Source organism: Orycteropus afer, unplaced genomic scaffold, assembly GCF_000298275.1.
Source record: "Orycteropus afer afer isolate SDZICR_OR568_19922 unplaced genomic scaffold, OryAfe1.0 scaffold00781, whole genome shotgun sequence".
Classification (NCBI taxonomy): domain Eukaryota; kingdom Metazoa; phylum Chordata; class Mammalia; order Tubulidentata; family Orycteropodidae; genus Orycteropus; species Orycteropus afer.
Window position 1 is genome coordinate 101,772 of NW_006922368.1, and position 20,610 is coordinate 122,381.

The 20,610-nt window shown below is 41.9% G+C and overlaps 1 protein-coding gene across 1 annotated transcript in view; it reads right to left on the reverse strand.

The window, feature by feature from the left end:
• Nucleotides 1–345: 345 nt before the first annotated feature.
• Nucleotides 346–20,610, reverse strand: part of NOX3 (NADPH oxidase 3) — a 74,597-nt gene continuing 54,332 nt past the window's right edge. The window contains exons 12-13 of the mRNA XM_007957700.1: nucleotides 16,187–16,311; nucleotides 346–472 (exon numbers count right to left, since the gene is read on the reverse strand). Of these exons, the coding sequence (XP_007955891.1) occupies nucleotides 346–472; nucleotides 16,187–16,311 (252 nt within the window). The remainder of the gene's footprint in view (nucleotides 473–16,186; nucleotides 16,312–20,610) is intronic.

The window sequence follows — 20,610 nt, forward strand, 5'->3', positions numbered from 1 at the left end:
CCAGCCTTCTGGTTAGCAGTCAAGTGCCTTAGCCACTATGCTACCAGAGCTCCCACATTTTCAGATAGTTGAGAAAAAAGTCAAACTATTTTATGACATATGAAAATTAATATGAAAGTCTATTTCATTGTATCTACAGATAAAGTTTTGTTGGGACACAGCCATATCCATTCATTTACATATTTTTTTCTGGCTGCTTTTGTGGAGCTGAGTAGTTGAGACTGAGATCTTATGGCTGCCAAAGTCTAAAACATTTCCCATCTGGCCCTGCAAAGAAAAGTTTCTCAACTCCTGACCTCTATGATTTTTGTCACTTACACAATACCTGGACTTTGTCTGCAAAGTCTAGAAGCTTTCTTTGTTGTAATAAAATTGAACGCCCCTGGGGTCAGCTGAAGAATACAGGCGGCACATCTTCTGAAGGGTCTTTGAGAGAGCCTTGGGTCCACAGGAGAACACGCCAACACTGCTGCTGCAATGGTGGTAAGAAAGGAGGAAGTGTTACGTGGAGCAAGGCCAGCCAGGAACCAAAGCAGAATGACAAAATCAGTGGAGGAGTGGCTGTGGCTTTTCTGTTTTGACTTTTTCCCTCTCTACCCTTTTCCTCTCTCCTTACGTTTTCTTTCTCTACTTTCAGCACTTTTTCTCTCATCTAGGTTGCCAGAGTCCTGTGATAGCCTCACTTGCACAGGCAGGGGATGCAGGAAGACTGAGATTGTAAGGGGCTGTGTGACAGTGGTGGGAATCATGATAGAAAGGTGGTGTAGCCTGGACTTTCGGTCAGGCAACTACGACCAGATCCTTTTATATCTATGAGTAGCATGCAAGGTCCATGAGAACAAGAACCACGTGTGTCTTACTCGTTGCTGTAATCCCAGCACCCAGGGTCCACCACAGAGTACTCAGTCAGAACATGTTTGTTGAATGAATGAATGAATGGTTCTGATGCTTAGTAACTGTGGTTTGGGCAAAACACTGACCTCAGTCTCTGCATGTGCAAAACAGAGCTAATAACCACTACGTTGTGTGTTTTATCAAAAGCAAAAGGAGCTAACACATCCTAAAGAGAGTTTGACTAATAATATCCCATTCAATCCTATCTTTTTAGAAATAGTGAAATATATGCCAAAGTTTATTTTTCCTCTTACATTCGTTTTCAAAGAAAGCCAAAAGGAAGAGTTGGAACGGAAACACAAAAACAAAAAACAATACATTGCTAAAAATGTAGTCACTGAAATGTAATAGTCTCTAATCATGACTCTCAGAAAACTGTTTTGAGGAGATACATTTGCATACCCTGACAGTCTAGAGGCTTTTCAAATCCCTTGCGACCTTGACTGCTTGCTCTGTTTATATACAAAGCACCACATGTGTGGTGATGCAGGCTGCTTCCGGAAGTTGGGGTGGACCAGTCTCTGTAGGGAATTATAGAGATCGTGTCTTCCCTCACCTTGAATTTTGTTATTCCTTATATCACTTTCCTAACCTCTGGCAGAAACCAGATTAGTTACTCTGGTCTAGATGAAAGAAATTGAAGATTTTGAAGATTTTTACCAACTAGTACAGTCTGAAATTGTTCAAACATGCAATTAATATGCACTGATAATTACTAGTGATTGGAATATGAAAGTCAGAAACAAAGAAGGAGGATTGGTACCTGGATGATATGGTCTTGGTGATAGAAACAAAGCTGGAGAATGAAGGGTAGCTAAAGTGAATGGAAGAAATGATGAAGTAAAAGAGCTGAACAAAATATTTCAATGTCTTGAGAAGGCAAAGTAAAGTATCATAATGAAATATGCAAACACCTGGAATTAGAAAACCAAAAGGGAAGAACACTCTCAGCATTTCTCAAACTGAAAGAACTGAAGAGAAAAATCAAGCCTTGAGTTGAAATATTGAAAGATTCCATGCACAAAATGTTGGACAATGTGGGAAGCATTAAAAGAAGACACAGAGTCACTGTATGAAAAATAATTTGTTGATGTCCAGTCATTTCAAGATGTAGCATATGATCAAGATCTGATGGTGCTGAAGGAAGAAATCCAAGTTGCACTGAAAGCATTGGTGAAAAACAAGGCTTCAAGTCATACCAACTGAAATATTTCAAGAAACCGATGCAACACTAGAAACTCTCACTCATCTATGCCAAAAAAATTTGGAAGACTGCTACCTGCCCAGCTGATTGGAAGACATCCATATTTATGCCCATTCCAAAGAAAGGTAATACAACAGAATGTGATAATTATTGAATAATATCACACACAAGTAAAATTTTGCTGAAGATAATTCAAAACCAATTGCTGCAGTACGTGGACAGGAAACTTCCAGAAATTCAAGCTGTATTCAGAAGAGGCCATGGAATGAGAGGTATCATTGCTGATATCAGATGGACCTTGACTGAAAACAAAGAGTACTAGAGAGATGTTTACCTGTGTTTTATTGACTATACAAAGGCATTTGACTGTGTGGAGCATTACAAATTATGGATAACATTGTGAAGAATGGGAATTTGAGAACACTTAATTATGATCATGTGTAACCTGTACATAGACCAAGAGGCAGTTGTGAACAGAACAAGGGGATACTGCATTGTTTTAAATCAGGAAAGCTGTGTATCGAGGTTGTATCTTTTCACCATACTTACTGAATCTGTGTACTGAGCAAATCAAAAAGCTGGATGATATGAAGAAGAATGTGGAATTAGGATTGGAGGAAGACTAATTAATACCCCGTGATATCCAGAGGACACAGCCTTGCTTGTTGAAAGGAAGAAGACTTGAAGCATTTACTGATGAAGATCAAAGACTACAGCCTTCAGTATGGATTACACTTCAATATAAAGAAAAACAAAATCCTCACAACTTGACCAATAAGCAACATAATGGTAAACAGAGAAAAGACTGAAGCTGTCAAGGATTTCATTTTACTTGGATCTACAATCAACACCCATGGAAGTAGTAGTCAAGACATCAAATGACATTGCATTGGGTAAATCTACTGCCAAAGACCTCGTTTAAGTGTTCAAAAGCAAAGATGTCCTTTTGGTCTCATAGATTCATTGTACTGAGGAATACATTACTCCCTTGTGTTGCTATTCACTTTCTAGGCCTGTTTACAGTTTGATTCAAAAGGGCAGCATTTGTCAAAAAATAAAGTTCTGAGGAAGGAAAGGGTGGGGAGAAAAACAAACAAAAGTCACTTTGAGGACTAAGGTGAACCTCTCCCAGGCCAAGGTTTCCAATAGCCTCACATGCCTATGAAAGATGGATGATGAATAAGGGAGAAGTGATGCCTTTGAACCATGTTGTTGAAGAATATTAAATGTACCATGGACTGCCAGAAGAAATGCACCAATCTGTCTTGGAAGAAATACAGCTAGAACGTTCGTTGGAAGTGAGGATGGTGAGCCATTGTATCAAGTGCTTTGGATGTGTTATTAGGACAGGAGCGTAGTGCCCAAGGCACTTGACTGCTAACCAGACTGCTAACTCACCAGCCACTCCTCAGAAGGAAGGTTGGGCAATCTAATTCCATAGTGATACTGCCTTGGAAACCCAAGGAGGGGTTGCTATGAGTCAGGGCCGACTCGATGGCACATAACAACCACAACAACAACAACAACTCTCTGGAGAAGGACATCATGTTTGGTAAAGTAGAGCATCAGCAAAAGAGAGGAACACCTTCAATGAGATAGATTGACACAGTGATGGCCACCGTTGGCTTCAGCAGAGCAAAGATCGTGAGGATGGGGCAGGACCTGCTGCACATAGGTTTGCTGAGTCTGAGCCGATTCGATGACACCTAACAAAATAACTACAGTTTATATCAAATGTTCTTCAACTTTGCTGTGCATGAAATCTTCTGGGCAAATTGGTAAAACACAGGTTTCCAGGCTCAAATTCAAGGGCTGCATTTTTAACAAGAGCCAAATGTGATTCTGAAATAGATGTTCTTGGAACTACACTTTGAGAGACGCTGTCTTAGAGAAATTCTCTAAACTTCAGGGCAAATCCACTTCCGAAAAGCAAAACCCCTTTCCTCTGAGTTGACTCTGCCTCACGGCAGTCTCATATGTCAGAGAGTGGAAATGAGCTCCATACGGTTTTCTTGGCTGTGATCTTTATGAAAACAATCACCAGGCCTTTCTGCTGTGGTGTCTCTGGATGAGTTTGAACCACCAACCTGTATGTTAGTTGAGAACTAACTGCTTGTGCCTACCAGAGACCTGCAGCACCTTTATTTGTCTATACCTGGCTTTCATTGTCAAATGCCTATAGAGCATGTTCGCTCTTACCTTATATACTAACATGATTCTCTGCCAATTTCATATGTAATTTTAATTATGCAGAGTTTGAGACATGAATCTTTAAAGAAAACAATATGGACTGCTTCCAGGACCATAATACCCATGGTCACAATTGCTGGTTCTATCAGTTTTCAAACTCTAGTTTCAAAGGAACTTCTCAGAAATACTGTTTTTAAAGATAACATTCCTGTAGTTAAATTCCATAAAGGGCTTTTTCAGAAAGTATTCCCCACTGAAAAATATGATTCAAAACATAATGAAACAATTCTAAGGTGTCAATGGTGGTGATCTAAGGCAATAGTTAGGATTGCTGTTGGTTCTAGTTCTACCACTGTTGTCGGGTGACTTTGAGCACGTTACTTCTCAAAGGCCTTGTTTCCTCAGCCACAAAATAGGAAGAATTAGAGTACCAAGCTCAGAGAATCTCTGTGAGGATCAGACGAGACATTGCAAGTATGGCCCTTGGCCCCATGCTTAGTAAGCTCTCAACGACACTTAGTTTCCATTAGTATTCTATGTGAGGTCTGCTGATCTACCTGCTTCATGAAGCTGAACAGAAGATATCGGGTGTTAAGCTGGAGATTATAGACTCAGTGAACCAGCACTGTTTTGACTTCTGGCCCAAAGCATTATGAATGACATTGGATGGGACAGTCTAGACCCTTCCTAGTGAGGAGCCCTGGGATAGCTTTGGGTCTGGTGTCCAGAGATACCTTTGCATCTATTTTCAAAAATGCTGTGATATGTGGTGATATTTTCCCATTAGAGCCCCCAAAGAGATTGCCCACTAGCTGCTCCCAGTAGGCTAAGGCTGTTCCCTTTTGTTTCCAGCCACAGGAACTGTTTGCACAACTTGATGATACCTTTGAAGCTGTGCTGTAAGACTCCCTTTCAAAGGACTTTGATTGCTGGCTGCCAAGCGTGCTGTTGGCATCCCCTAGGTGTGCAACAGCTCTCTGAACTCTTTGAGTTCTTCTGAAATGGTGGTGAGTTTACTGCACAGCGAGGCATGCTCTTTTCCATATATACGGCCCATAAGTCATGGTTATGCCATTACCAAAAAGCCTCACGCTCACACCCTACCTGTGCTCTCCATGCACCGCCTGCTGCGTCCACAGAACGTTTTGCTCACTGCCCCCCCCCCCTTGCAGTAGGATTTCAAGGACAGAGCTTTCTTGTCACGAATTCACACTGTGAACCATACACTGAAAAACCTCACAAAGTGGTTAAGGCACAGATGCGGCAGCTTTGGTTTTTGTTGTTGTTCTTCCTTTTATGAGGCAATGGACAAATGCTATAGACCCCTAATGGGGTTGGTAAAGGGGAAAAAAAAGTTCTTCAATAAAATTTAATTACTCAAGATGACTTAGATTAAAAAAAAAAAAGATTCTCTGTTAAAGAAGAATAAAGACGTGAGGCATCCTTCTTCTGTTTACAGCCTGTGTGCTGCAAAGCTATGCACACGCGTGAGAAGCTGGACGGGAATGACATTAGCACCATTGCCCAGCCTGGGCTGCTGACTTTGAGGAGGAAGTGATGCGTTTTACATCAGCTGCAGAGACGGTTACGTCCCTCAGTGCCATTCCCTGTAGCTTTCATACCCAACAAAGAAAACCCTCCTTTCTCTCTCCATATTTGCTAAGTAATGATGGTACTGTTTTCTGTGGGTTTGATGTATTTTTCAAAACAGCTCAGCAGTGCCGTGTGTGAAAGGCAACCAAAATATCACCCACCAGGAAATTTGAGCCCAGCAGATATATGGGTGCGTGGGCGCGCCTGGGAGTAATCCCACCACCTCGCCCGAGGCCTGGTTTCTGCTGCCCAGAACCCTTCTCTCTCTAAATTGTATGTTTGTTTTTATGTCTTGGCTTTTATGCTCAGTAAGTTATAACCCTGTAGGGGCAGACCCTAAACCCCATTAAAAGAAAAAAATCAAATTATTTTATACCCCTAGTGCATTGTGCAAATAAAACAGATAAACAGAAGCTTCCTGGGAATTTATGAGGGCTTAGAAGACAACAAGAGCAAAAGCCTGGTGTCAGACAATGGACACACTTCGGCTTAATCTTTCCCAGTGAATGTTTTCCCTTGAAAATCTCTCCAAATGACTCATCACATAATTATATTGTACACAGCTCTTTCTTTTTCATATCCACAGACAATAATTGTGCTGGTCAGTGTTTTTTTTCCCCTTAACCTATCTCCCAAATGATTTGTAGCAGCTGGGCTCTGTTACATTTCTCTGTACACCTATTCCTTAACTATGCTTTGGGATTTACAGGTATCCCTGTCAATGACCATGCAAGTTCTTCCTGATGACCGATGTTGTGACACTTCTGCCCAGTTGCCACTAGCTCCATTGTCTCTGGCAGCCAGGAGTGTACCGCAAACTCTTGACCCAGCTTCCTCATCCTTCTCGAACTCTTTCTGCTGTTTGCTGGTCACCAAGCCAGGCCCTGAGGCTCTTGGGTACAGCTGCTGTCCTTGAGGAGCCAAGAGTCACTGTGGGAAAAGTCGGGTATAGGCGACTTGTGGCTTTAGAGCTCAGGGACAGGGAGTTATTCTCCATCAAAGTCCCTCTCTCTCCTGTTACACATTGAGTTGTGTCCCCTGAAAATATGTGTTGTCCACTCTAACCCTTACACTGTGGATGTACTCCCAGCTGGGAATAGAGGTTTCTTGGTTAATGAGGCTATTTCAGTGTAAGGTGTGTTATATGCTAATGATTTTTGAGCTACAGGGAGCTCTGGTGGCATAGTGCCTAAGGCATTTAACTGCTAACCAGAAGGCTGGAGGTTCAAACCCACCAGCCACTCCTCGGAAGGAAGGTTGGGCAATCTACTTCCTCAGAAACTCAAGGAGGGGTCACTATGAGTTAGATCCGACTTGAGGGCAGTGATTTTTTTTTTTTTTTTTTGCCTATAGAAGGGCCAGTTTAGGCACAGAACTAAGCACAGAAGGAGGGGAAGGTCCACGTCACAGGAAGATCACCAAGAGACTGAGGAAGAGAGGCTGAAAAGAGGCGAGGAATTTCCTTCCCCCAGAGCTGTCAAGAGAGAGGAAGCCTTCCCTTGAACCAGTGCCCTGCATTTGGAAGTCTAGCCTCTTCAACTGTGAGGAAGGAGCTCTGGTAGCATAGTGCCTAAGGCACTTGACTGCTAACCAGAAGGCTGGCGGTTCAAACCCACCAGCCACTCCTTGGAAGGAGGGTTGGGCAATCTACTTCCGTAGTGACACGGCCTCAGAAACCCAAGGAGAGGTCGCTATGAGTCAGGTCTGACTCGACGGCATGTAACAACAACAACAACAAAACTGTGAGGACATAAACTTCTGTTGGCTAGGGCTACTCACTTGTGGTATTTGTGTTATAAGAAACTAAGAAACTAAGACACCTCTCATGAAACACTAAAATATATGCTCCTTCATACACAAATATTCAGCTATTCTGCCAAAATGAACACTTTGATAAAGTAATTCCATCAGAGAAACTTTAGTGGAACAAATGAGAAATCTTCCCTAGTTTCCTGACCACAGATAGAATAATGCCAACATGCTCTCAGAAGCACCACCTCACTACAACCAGAGGCCTGGGTGCCCTCCAGTGGCAAGATGCTATTTAAATATGCAAACAGTATTCCTGTCATGAGGGTATGCAGGCCTTATTTCTCTCAGAGTTATAATTTATCATGGGTTGAACTTCTACTGAAGTCTCTTTTTTTTAAGTATCCTGAATATTTTAGACAGGAACATTCAGAATGAACATTCAGAATATCTGGTTACATAGAGGGTCCTGTCAGCTACTCCTCGGAAGGAAGGTCGCTATGAGTCGGGGCCAACTCGACGGCAAACAACAACAACAAGAGGATCCTGTATGTTATGTAGAACAGTGATTTGTAGAAGACATCATTTAAAAGCATTTTGCCCATATGCATGTACAAATGAGAATTGAAGGGTGAGCCATAGCAAATGTGGATCCAGATGACAGTTACTCAACCTAGTCTGAAACTATTTTTACACTTCTGAAAACAATGGGGGGGTGTGCTATGGAACAACCATGCCATATGGGCTAGAAGTCCTGATCAGACAGTAAATCAGCACTTTTTAAAAAATCATTGGGTTGAACTATTCTAACTAGTGGTAGTAATATTTGCTTTATTTTTTTTCCTTCAACATAAATACACACACACAGACACTCACACGCTCACACACACACATACACACACACACACCCCTCTATGGAATTTACTTAAAAAATGACCAAGTCTTCAAAGTTTTTATAGGAATTAATTACTTCAAGTTTTACACCTCCAAGATGTGGTGATGTTATTAGTTCAAATCCATCCCATTGCTGTGGAGTCAATTCTGACCCAGGGCGTCCCTAGAGGACAGAGTAGAACTGCCCTAGATGTTTTCCAAGGCCGTAAATCTTCATGGAAGCAAAGCCCAAAGCAAACCCACTGCCATGGAGTTGGTTCTGACTCATAGTGCCCCTACAGGACAGAGTAGAACTGCCCTATAGGGTTTCCAAGGCTTTCAATCTTTACAGAAGCTGTTTGACTCATCTTTCTCCTGTGGAGCAGCTGGTGGGTTAAATTGCCAACCTTTTAGTTAGCAGCTGAGTGCTTTAACCACTTTGCTACCAGTGCTCCTTTAATGTTATTAGTAGATAAGTCAACAGTGGCAAACTATAAATACTGTCTAAGGTGGAAGAAGAAAGATATAAATCCTATGGAAAATCACTTTATTCAATTAGTTAAAAACAACCTATCCACCAATCTAGAAGGTTGTGTGTATGTACAATGTACATGTATCAGAAAAATGGCTGGAAGCGACAGAGATATATTTATTTTCATTCTGTCTACCTTCTTGGAAATGACTCCTTGATTTCTAAACATTTGTCTGAAGCGTGGGAACAGATTGAGAAAGTTTACCCAAAAAATAAACCACAACTTCCATTTTGGTAGAAGATGCACATTTCTATAGATTACCAAGGTATTGATGTGTATGCATGCATTTAATTAGCCCATAAACTTTAATTAGAAGAGTGATTTTCACTGTTTTTGTGTTTAGAGTTCTTTTCTATACTTGTCTAACTTAAGCAATATGCCACAATTGCCACTTGCATGTGAGCCGGGGCATTTCAATAAGAGATTTATTTCTCATACATCCCTGCACTATTTGTTGATCTTTTTTTTTTTTTTTTAACTAGTATTTTTGTAACACAGCTGATATCATTACCCAAATTAATTGCAAACAAAACAACAGCATCCTCTTTCATATTTCCTGCTTTAGTCTTTGATCTATTTTTAATTTTTTCTTCTCCTTTCCTTATTTGTATTCCTTTTGCTGTCCATCAATTTGTTTCTCTATTACTGTTATTTTTGCAATTTTCTGGTTCCTTTAGAGCTCGCACTGTCCTCTTTGATCTGCTTCCCTTCAGGCTTTATTTTCGGTGCTGTTTTTCATGTTCTATAAAAAACATTTTTGCCTCTCTTCCCTTTCTTCTCTTTAGTTAACTCCTTCTTAGAACAAGCGCAAACTCCAGCTTTGAATGAACAGGTAAATGTTTTTGAAAGAGTAAGTCCTCTTCGTACTGATGGACAGAAATGGTTGAGAGCTTACTTCAAAGATCCTCAAGAACAAAGAACCTTTCAGAGGCCACTAGCAAATCCCTCAATTCCTTCTGACCCATCTTTGCCAAAAGATATGAGCTAATGACAGGCCTGGCCTGTCTTGTAAGAGTAGCCAAGCAGGCTTGGGAAGAAACATATCGTTGACATAATAAGGGTAAAATGTACTGTTTATCTCTTTAATAACCATCTTGAGGAAAATTAATGTTACTTTGTCCTTTGTACAGAACAGTAATTGGATTGTGTGTTTCATTTATATCTGGACAAAGGCCAGGATATTGAAATACTTCTCAATATTAGATTTTCTGGTTTAAAAATTAGATTTTATTGGCATTCTCATTCTGAGATTTCTTCATTAAAAGCTTCATTAAACATAAATCTTCTTTTTACACAGCAGAAAACAAAATCATTTTCAGGGGGTCATTGTAAAAGTCTTCTGGAAGGGTGGCCCTGAGTTCTTCCCTGGTGCTCGTCTCTTCTCAGAGATCTGATATTCCAGGGATAAAACAGTGACTGACCTTTGCCTACACAGGTCCAACATTAATTACACTGATGCTTGAAGCTGTATAACAGGTCCCCATGTTTTAGAGGCTAAGGCTATTAAAAGAATGCTATGTTAAAATTGGAAGCACAGGAGATTCAGTGGTAGAAATTCCGCCTTCCCTGCAGGATACCCGAGTTTGATTCCCAGCCAGCGTGCCCCAGGGGCAGCCACCACCCGTCTGCCAGTGGAGGCCTGTGTATTGCTTTGGTGTTAACAGGTCTCAGTGGAACTTCTAATATAAGATGGGCTAGGAAGAAAGGCCTGGCCATCTACTTCCAAGTCAGTCATTTAAAACTCCATGGATCACAATGTGCTGTTCCCATTGTGTGTGGGGTCGCTGTTGAGTCAGGGACTGACTCACTGGCAGCTTACAGCAACAATATGAAGCTAACAAGTAAGCCATGCCACCCAAACCTTGGGGCTTCTATTCTGGAATAGAAAATGTCACCTGGAAAATTATATTGGGGTTTTAGTACATTTATGTACTTAACTTTGACTATGGCTTCTGGAAAGGAAGGAACACACCCCTCACAAGGACAGCAGGAAGAGTGGCAGCTATGTAGTGTCCTCATTTTAAAATTGTTCCCTGCTCCTCACTCCCTGCCAAAGCGGGGCACACACTTCTCAGCACTACACGGTATAATTTTCTGGGCAGGGTTTGGGCAAGCTGTGCCATGCTCTCCATCTCTCGACACTCTGTGTTTCTGGCTCATACCTTTCAGAGGGAAGGGAGATAATACAATGGGTTTGTTTGAAAGGCCTGCCCCATGGGGCTGTAAACTTCATGTGTAATAAAACCAAAAACTAAACCCACTGCCATCGAGTCAATTCTGATTTATAGCGACCCTTTAGGACAGAGTAGAACTTCCCTATAGGGTTTCCAAGCTATAAACCTGTACAGGAGCAGATTGCCTCAGCTTTTTCATGGAGCAGCTGGTGAGTTTGAACCACCGACCTTTTGGTTAGCAGCCCGATGCTTTAACTGCTACCCCACAAGAGCTCCTTTCATGTGTGACAAGGATAAACAGATAGAAGGTATGATGTCAATAAGGGACTATCTTAACAGAGTGGCACTATACATAAGAACCTAAAACTGAGAAGTATGTGTGCTTGTCAAAAGCCTCCACAGTCGGAAAATGCATTCAACGATCACTGAAAACCGTGTAAGCTATGTGGCCAATGATTCCCCCCTCCAAAGGAGGAGACAGCAATGAAAATCCTCGTAATGGTGTAACATTACGACCCCGTGCTCTGTGGTTAGTTTTCTGCCTAGAATCTTTCTGTGTGAACTGCAGACAGAATCACCCAGCCTCTGCCCCTGGACCAGAGCACGACGGGTGTGGGATGAAGGGTGGTGACTGCCGTGGCTGGGAAGAGGCTGGCGATTTGGGTGTAAAGACTCGGGGTTGTGTGTGGAGAAGGGGGGGTGGGATCCAGAGTCTGAAGCTCCAGAAGCCAGGGAAGGTTCTAAACACGTCTGGAGGGGAAGTGGAGCTCCGGAAGTGGAGTCTACACAAAGTGTCTGTCAGAGTTGGAGGCAAAATGGAGCAAGTGAGTTTCAGAGTGGTGCCTGGAGAAGCCACCTGCTACCAGGCTTGATGGACTTTAGAGAGCATCTGAGGGGAGCCCCATATGGTAAAAGAGAGACTTTAAGACATGAAGCTGCTCACTCCTTCCCCGACCATGAAGACAAAGGTTATGCTTTTCTTGGGCTTTCTTATGGAAATCTTTTACTCTAAGGACAAGTCAAGGATGGGAATAAGTCCCCACAAGGTCCTCTTTAACTCATCTCCCTTCTAAGCAGATGCTGGGCCTGGTGCCATCAGGAGTCCAAAGCCTCTTCAACGATCACTCTTGTTTGGTTCCAGGATATCTCTTGGCTGCTGGGGCACAGGGTATAGAGAGGGTTTGCAGAGTCTCACAGGCCACTGAACAGTTTAAGTCGGAGTGAATTTACCTGGAAGGAAGTCACTGGAATTGACTTCATTATGAACCTGGGATGACTACCTGGTCACTCCACATCTCCCTCCTCTCCACACTGCTTTCAAATACTGGGCCTAGGAAAATCTAACAAATTCTATGACAACTGATAAAAAGGAGAAGGCATGGTTCTAGCACAAAGAGAACAGTTATGGATTGAATTGTGTCTCCCCAATATATGTGTTGTAAATGTTAACTCCCACACTTGTGGTAGGCATTTGACTGCTAATCGGAAGGCTGGTGGTTCAAACCCACCAGCCACTCCTCAGAAGGAAGGTTGGGCAATCTACTTCCATAGAGATACTGCCTCGGAAACCCAAGGAGGGGTCCCTATGAGTCAGAGCCAACTCAATGGCAGTGAGTTTGGTTTTTGGTTTTGGTTCATACATGCTGTTAAGAACCGCTGATGGCACAGTGCCTAAGGGATTTCATTGCTAACCAAAAGGTTGGTGGTTCAAACCCACCAGCCACTCTATGGAAGGAAGATGATGTAATCTATTTCCATAAAGATTTACTGCCTTGCAAACCCAGTGGGGGTTGTGTTATAACTCTGTGTGGGAATGGCTTGTCTTTGTTATTTTAATAAGGCAGTATTATGTTGGATATGTTTTAGGTCAATGTCATTTGAGATATAAAAGAGCAAGGAAAGTAAATAAGGAAGCAAGCTCAAGTCAAGACCAGAGAAGAGATGCCACACCATGTGAACATCACAAGGAACCAAGGAAGAAGTTGAAAAGAGACTGGGACTTTCTCTCAGAGCTGACAGAATGAGGAAGGCTTCCCCTTGAGGCGGCACCCTGCGTTTGGCCTTCTCGCCTTCTGAACTGTGAGAAGGTAAAGTTCTGTTTGTGAAGGCTGCCTGCGTGAGGTATTTCTGTTGTAGCAGCATTAGAGAACTAAGACGTGAATATAACAACAACGAAAAAAAAAAAGTAAGAAAAAGAGCAAAATGCCCGAAGAATGAATAATACTCAACAGAAAAGTATTTCATGGGACAGAAAAAATACTTGGGAAGTACAAGAAATGTGATGAAGCATTAACCTCTACAGGACAAGATCACAGAACAGAGATGCAGGGACCAAGGGACGAGACAGCGAGATGAGAGGGAAATCAGAGGGCGAGGAAGGAATGAGAAATAACCTACTAGATTTTAGTTTACTCTTAATGGCTCAATACCAACAAAGTAACAGGAAAAAAAGGTCAGTGAATGGAAGATCTAAATAAGGTTAAAAAAAAGATAGTTGCCATCGCACTGATTCTGACTCATGGCGACTCCATGTGCCTCAGAACAGAACTGCACTCCACAGCATTCCAGTGGCTGTAATCTTACACAACTAGGTTGCCTAAACTTTCTTTTGTAGCACTGCTGGGTGGATTTGAGCCACCAACCTTTCAGTTAGTAGCTGAGCACTTAATGTTTGTGCCGTCCAGGGACCAAGCTAGATATCAGTTGTTGTTGTTGTCGTTATGTGCCGTCAAGTCGGACCCAACTCATAGCGACCCCTCCTTGGGTTTCCGAGGCAGTATCACTACGGAAGTAGATTGCCCCATCTTCCTTCCGAGGAGTGGCTGGTGGGTTTGAACCGCCAGCCTTCTGGTTAGCAGTCAAGTACCTTAGCCACTATGCTACCAGAGCTCCCTAGATATCAGTAGTATATGTTAAATTTTATAATCTGAAAAAAAGAGAGTCCATTTCCCTGCCCTTCAAATATCGGGATTTTTGGAATTCATGTCCGTGTAGATTTGTTCCTTTGGCCACCTCATCCAGTTTCATGGCCGCAAACAGAGTTTATGCACTGACAACTCTCAAGTGTGAATGTCCAGCCAGAACTTCTTCCCTCAACTTCTGACTTATAGATCCATCTGCCTGCTTGACATCTACACTCGGATGTTTAACAGGCATCTCAAGCTGAACAGGTCAAAAACCTGAACTTCTGGTATCCCACACCTGCCAGCTTGCCCTACCCACAGTCCTTGCCATATTAGCGAAGAGAGCTCCATTGCAGTTTGGGCCACGTCTCACTCCAGTTCGTCAGCCAGCCTTGTCAGCTCTACCTTCAGAAAATATCCTGAATCCAACCACTTCCTGCCACCTGCCATCCTAATCCTAGCCACCAGCACTGCTTCCCTCCTAACTTGCCTCTGCTTCTGCCTAGGACACTTATGACTTGTAATCTCACAGCATCCCAAGGTGTCCTGTTATACACAAGACTGATCATGTCACTCTCCTGCTCAAGCCTTTAAGGGCCGTTCTTTGCTTTGAACTAAAGTTCAGAGTCTTCTGATGACCTATTGTTGTCCTCTTGCTAGCTCAACCCCTCCTTCCGCTACTCTCCCTCTCACCCCATGTTCCAGCCTCACTGGATCATACCAGGAACAGTGTCCCTGCCGTAGGTCCTTGGCATGTACAGCCCCTTGCTCTTCCCCAGTTGTCCACATGGCACACTCCCTTGCTTCCTTCAGGTCTTTCCTCAAACATGGAACTCGCTCTTATATAAGCATTAGGATGCGCTGACTTTCAGGAGCCATAGATGGTAGAGGTTGAAAACAGACTGATTTTGTTAGTTGTCAGTTGCTGTCACATTGGCTCTGACTCATGGAGACCTTATGGCTGAAATGTTGCCTAGTCTCGTGCCAGCTTTATGATCACTGGTATATTTGAGCCCATTGTATATTTGAGCCCATTGTTGTGGAGATTGGGTCAATCCCACTCTTGAGGGTTTCTTCATTTTTGAGGGAAAAGACTGATTTAGGGAACATGCAGTAACAATGATAACTGATTAGTGCCTTACACTTTACCAAGCTCTTCAACTTATATATTTTTAAATTATGAAGACAACACTGTGAGTACATATTATCTTCCATACTATACAGATTGGGAAACTAAAGCTCAAGTAAGCTGCCTTGTCCAAGATCACATCCAGTAACTTGTAGAACCAGGAGATATGATCTGGGAACTACTTACTTCTATCTTGTAGACCCAGAGCTAGTAGTCTTTCTCCTCTCCATTGAAATTTATTATATAATGATGAAAATAATATTAATGATGATAACGATAACAGAAACAGTAGCAGCTAACATTTACCAAGCACTCTTTCCATGCAAAGTACTGTTTTAGGCATTTTAAATATAAGAACTCATTCAATCTTCACACAACCTAACAAGAGGCACTATTATTATCTGCATTTTACAGAGGAGGAAACTGAGTCAGCAAAAGATTAAGTAACCTGTCCAAGGTCAACAACCATCAGTAATGGCAGAGCCAGGACTTATACCCAGGCACTTGGGCTCCAGATCCTGAGTTCTCAGCCACCACCCTAAAGCCCTGCTTGGTAGTAGACATTTCCTGTCTGCTTTTGCTAGACAGGCTACCTACAGTTTATAGTTGGACACAAGTGAATTCTCTAGTTGGGTAATTAGAGTTCAACTGTGTCTCTGAAAGATTTCTTGAAGTTACATGTAGTTTAAGAAATACCATCTTGAAATTTAGGTTAAGTTTGAAAATTTTCAACTTAATCAATAATTGTCAGAAGTTGAAAGGCAGTCAAGTGGTTTGTGGTTCCTGAAATAGCCGATGAACGTCTTTTCTAAGGTAGATGTTTTATCTCTAAGCAAGAGGTCTAGTACTGCAGATTAGCCGGCGAGGGCCCAAGAGCTTCTGTTTCAGCAGAAGCCTTCATTTCTCAGAGTCTCAGGGTGGGGAGAGGAAAAAGCTCTCCTTACCTGGGGTGATTGTAGGCTATCTGTCTGAACTCGTTGTTCCAGTTGGGTCTTCCATAGAATGTTTTTTGCTTTAAGCCTGTAATCACATCAGTATTTTCGTCCCAATGTAATGCTATGTGAATAGCCTAAAGTAAAAATTGTAGAATTAGATGACATTTTGGGAAAAAATGAGCACCTACTACTCAATAAAGGATGAAGTAATTATACTCATTTGTAGGTTGGTCTAATGCAAAGATGTTTTTAAGAGGCTGGAAAAGCTTATTGTCATCGTCAGATATCACAGATTCTGCATTTTAAGGCATAGATCATATCTTATGTATCTTTGTATCCTGCCTTGGGCCCTATTGGTGTAAAGTATCTTACACAGCCTAGGGAAAAAAAAAAAAAAAATATATATATATATATATATATATATATATATAAACAATGCACATAATACAGTAAATATGGTTAAGGAAAATCAAGTACTAAATGACTTCCTTTATTTTTTGCCAAACTTCTCCAAATTAATCTCCACTTGCTGTCTCTACTCACTTAAGATTAAATCTTGGGGATTCGAGAAGGGCATTGCCAGATTAAAGAGAGAAGCTGAATCTCCCCATCTGACTTGGCTACGGGATTGCAGTGGTACAGTGTCTTGTCTGGTTGCAGCGTTGGGAGGACGTTTCATCTGACAGACCAAACATGGGGCTTAGAGCGCAGCAAGAGATGTGGCTGGAGCTTTGTTCTCTGAATTCAGCAAATGCACCCAGGCATCACATCACCAGTGGGTAGTAAGTAACAGCCTTAGCACACCAAACCCTAATGATATTTTTTAAGTTCTGTCATCTGTTCCAGCCCCTGTTAGACTCACATCCACCTGGCTTCTTACCTTCCTGTGCCCTGAGCTGATCCCTAGATCCGGCAACCGCTCTTGAGCTCGTGGGTTTTACACCTTGGTGCTCAGTGTTCTCTCAGCCTGACTCCTTTTGCTCTTTACTGGTTTGTTTGACAACTCTGCTTGATCAAACTGCTGTTCCAGTTCCTGCTGCAAGTTTGGCCTACATAACTAGCCTTTTCTCCAGTCTAGGAAAGCAGCCAGGGTCAGGGAGGCTCTGCAGAAAGGAATGGGGGTGCCCTTGTAGCCCAGTACCCCACGGAAGACTGGAATCGCAAAAATCCAGGCCACATGGAAGTTGCCCTCAGGCAACCCTGAGTCTAGATAGCAGGGCTACTGTTGGTGAGCAAAAGGAGGAGGGCACGGTCCTCCTCTTCAGCCAGGTGATGAGGAGAGAGACGGAAGCACAAGTAAGAGACCCAGGTTCAGGAATAAGAACTGAGGTGGGAGGTGAGACTGAGGCTTGGAAATTGACAGAAACTATGTATCAGGACCGGAACTTGCAGTCAGAGTTGTGGCAGCCTGCATATTAGACTGGCAGTGTTGCATCCAAGCATCCTTTGCTCAATATAAGGATGGATTGATGCTGTTTTCAGCCATGGGGAGAGGAAGAATGCACAGACAAGGGCACTAGTCAACTCACTTTGGACTAATTACCAAATCTAATGGCCCTCTCAGGCCCCATTCTCCTTGGCTTCTCTATCAGATGCTCAACATTGCTTCTTGATTCTATTTGTGTTATAAAATCCTGCTGCTTCTATTTGTTGTTGTTGTTGTTATGTGCCGTTGAGTCGGCCCCGACTCATAGCGACCCCTCTTTGGGTTTCCGAGGCAGTATCACTACGGAAGTAGGATTGCCCAACCTTCCTTCCGAGGAGTGGCTGGTGGGTTTGAACTGCCAGCCTTCTGGTTAGCAGTCAAGTGCTTTAGCCACTATGCTACCAGAGCTCCCTCTAGTTATTTCTGAAATTTCTTTATTTTTTTGAACATTTTATTGTGCTTTTTTTAGGTGAAACTTTACACAGTAAATTAGTTTTCCATTCAATGATTCATACGTGAATTGTTCTGTAACATTGATTGCAATCTCGACAATGTGTCAGCATTCTCTGTGTTTCTACCCTGGCTTCTCTGTTTCCATTTTTTTTGGTTTCTCTGCCCTTTCTTGACTTCTCATCTTTGTTTTTGGACAAATGTTGCCCTTCTCATCTTGTACAGTTGATTTTCTGAGCACATTCCTCATGGGTGTTATTGTTTATTTTATAGACCAGTCTATCTATTGATTGAGAGGTGGCCTCCAGAAGTGGCTTCAGTTCCATGTTAGAAGGGTGACTTTGGGCAACAGTCTTGGGGGTTCTACCAGTCTCTATCAGAGGCGGTATATCTATGGTAGATTGCCCAGTCTATCAGACCACTAAGTCTGGTCTTTTTTATGATTTTTTTTTTTTTTTAACGAATTTGAGTTTTCTTCTCTATTTTCTCCCATTTTGACTGAGACCTTCTACTGTATCTCTGTTAAGGACAGTCAGTAGTGGTAGCCAGACACCATCCAGTCCTTCTGATCTCAGCCTACAGGAGGCTGTGGTTCACATAAGCTGTTAGTCTTTTGGACTGTTTCCTTGAATCTTTTGTTTCCTTCCCTCTCCTTTGCTTCAGGTGGGAAGAGACCAAAAGTTGTATCTTAGATGGCTGCTTGCAAGCTTTTAAAACCCCAGATACTACTCATCAAACTAGGTTGTGAAACACTGTCTTTATGTACTACATTATGCCAATTGATCTAGATGTTTCCTGAGTCTATAATCCTTAGCCTTCAAGCCAGTAGGTCAGTCCCATGTGGTGTTTGATTATGTCTAAGAAGTTTCCATAGCTGTGTCCCTATGTGCTCTATTATATATGAATTTTGTATGTTGATCTTGTACCCCACCACTTTGCTGAAGCCTTCTATTAATTCCAGTAACTTTCTTGTGGAATCTCTGGCATTTTCTATGTATAGGATCATGTCTTTTCAAATAAGGATAGTTTTACTTCTTCCTTACCAATTTGGGTGCCCTTTGTTTCCCCATCTTGCCCTACGGTTCTAGCTAGGACTTCCAGAACAATATTGAATAGACGTATAGATAAAGGGCATCCTTGTCTCATTCCCATTTTTAAGGGAAATGCTTTCAGTCTCTCTCCATTGAAAGTAATGTTGCCTGTTGGTTTTGTATACAGCCCCTTAATTGTGGTGAGGAACTTCCTTCTATTCCCATTGTGCTGAGAGTTTTTATTAGGAAAAGGTGTTGGGTTTTATCAAATGCCTTTTCTGCATTGTTTGATATAATCATGTGGGTTTTTCCTTTGTTTTATTTACATGGTGAATTATGTTGATTGATTTTCTAATATTGAACCATCTTTGCATACTGGTATGACTCATTTGGTCATGATATATAATTATTATTATTATTATTATTTGATATAGTGTTGGAATCTATTGGCTAAGATTTTGTTGAGAATTTTTGCATCTATATTCATGAGGAATATTGGTCTATAACTTTCTTTTATAGTGGTATCTTTGCCTGACTTTGGTGTCAGGGTTCATAGAAAGAACTCTGACTTTATAGAATGAATTAGGGTGTACTCCTTCCTTTGTTACGTTCTGGTGTTGTTTGAGTAGAATTGGGGTCAATTCTTCTCGGAATGTTAGTAGGATTATTCAGTGAAGCTGTCTGGAAAAAACAAACAAACAAACTCACTGCTAATGAGTCGGATCCAACTCATGGCGACCCCTCCTTGGGTTTCGAGACAATATCTCTATGGAAGTAAATTGTCTAAACTTCCTTCTGAGGAGTAGCTGGTGGGTTTGAACCGCCAGCCATCTCGTTAGCAGTCAAATGCCTTAGGCGTTATGCCTCCAGAAGCTGTCTGGGCTGGGGCTTTTTATGTTGGGAGGTTTTTTTTCTTTTTTTTAAATGATCTTTTACATCTCTTTTCCTGTTATATATCTGTTCAAATGTTCAACTTTGGTCTGTGCTGGTTTAGGTAGGTAGTGTTTTTCTAGAAATTCGTCCATTTATTTTAGGTTTTCAAGTTTGTTGGAGTACAGTTTTTCATAATATTCTGTTATTATCCTTTTTATCTCAATTGGTTCTGTTGTAATGCCACCCATCATTTCCTATTTTGGTTATTTGCATTTTTTCATTCTTTTCCTTTGTCAATTTGATTTGTCATTTTATTGGGAATGCTGGTGGTATAGTACATAAGACCTAACCAAATTTGACTGCTAACCAGAAGGCTGGCAGTTCAAACCCACCAGCCACTCCTCAGAAGGAAGACTGGGCAATCTACTTCTGTAAAGATTTACCGCCTCGGAAACCCAAGAAGGGGTTGCTATGAGTTGAATCGACTCAGTGGCAATGAGTTTGGGTTTTGGTTCTCAAAGAAGCAATTTCTAGTCTTATTGATACTTTCTGTTCTTTTCCAGTTTCATTGACTTTAGCTCTAATATTTATTTCCTTTCTTCTGGTGACTGTGGCTTTTTTTTGCTACTCTCTAATACTTTTGATTGAAGGAG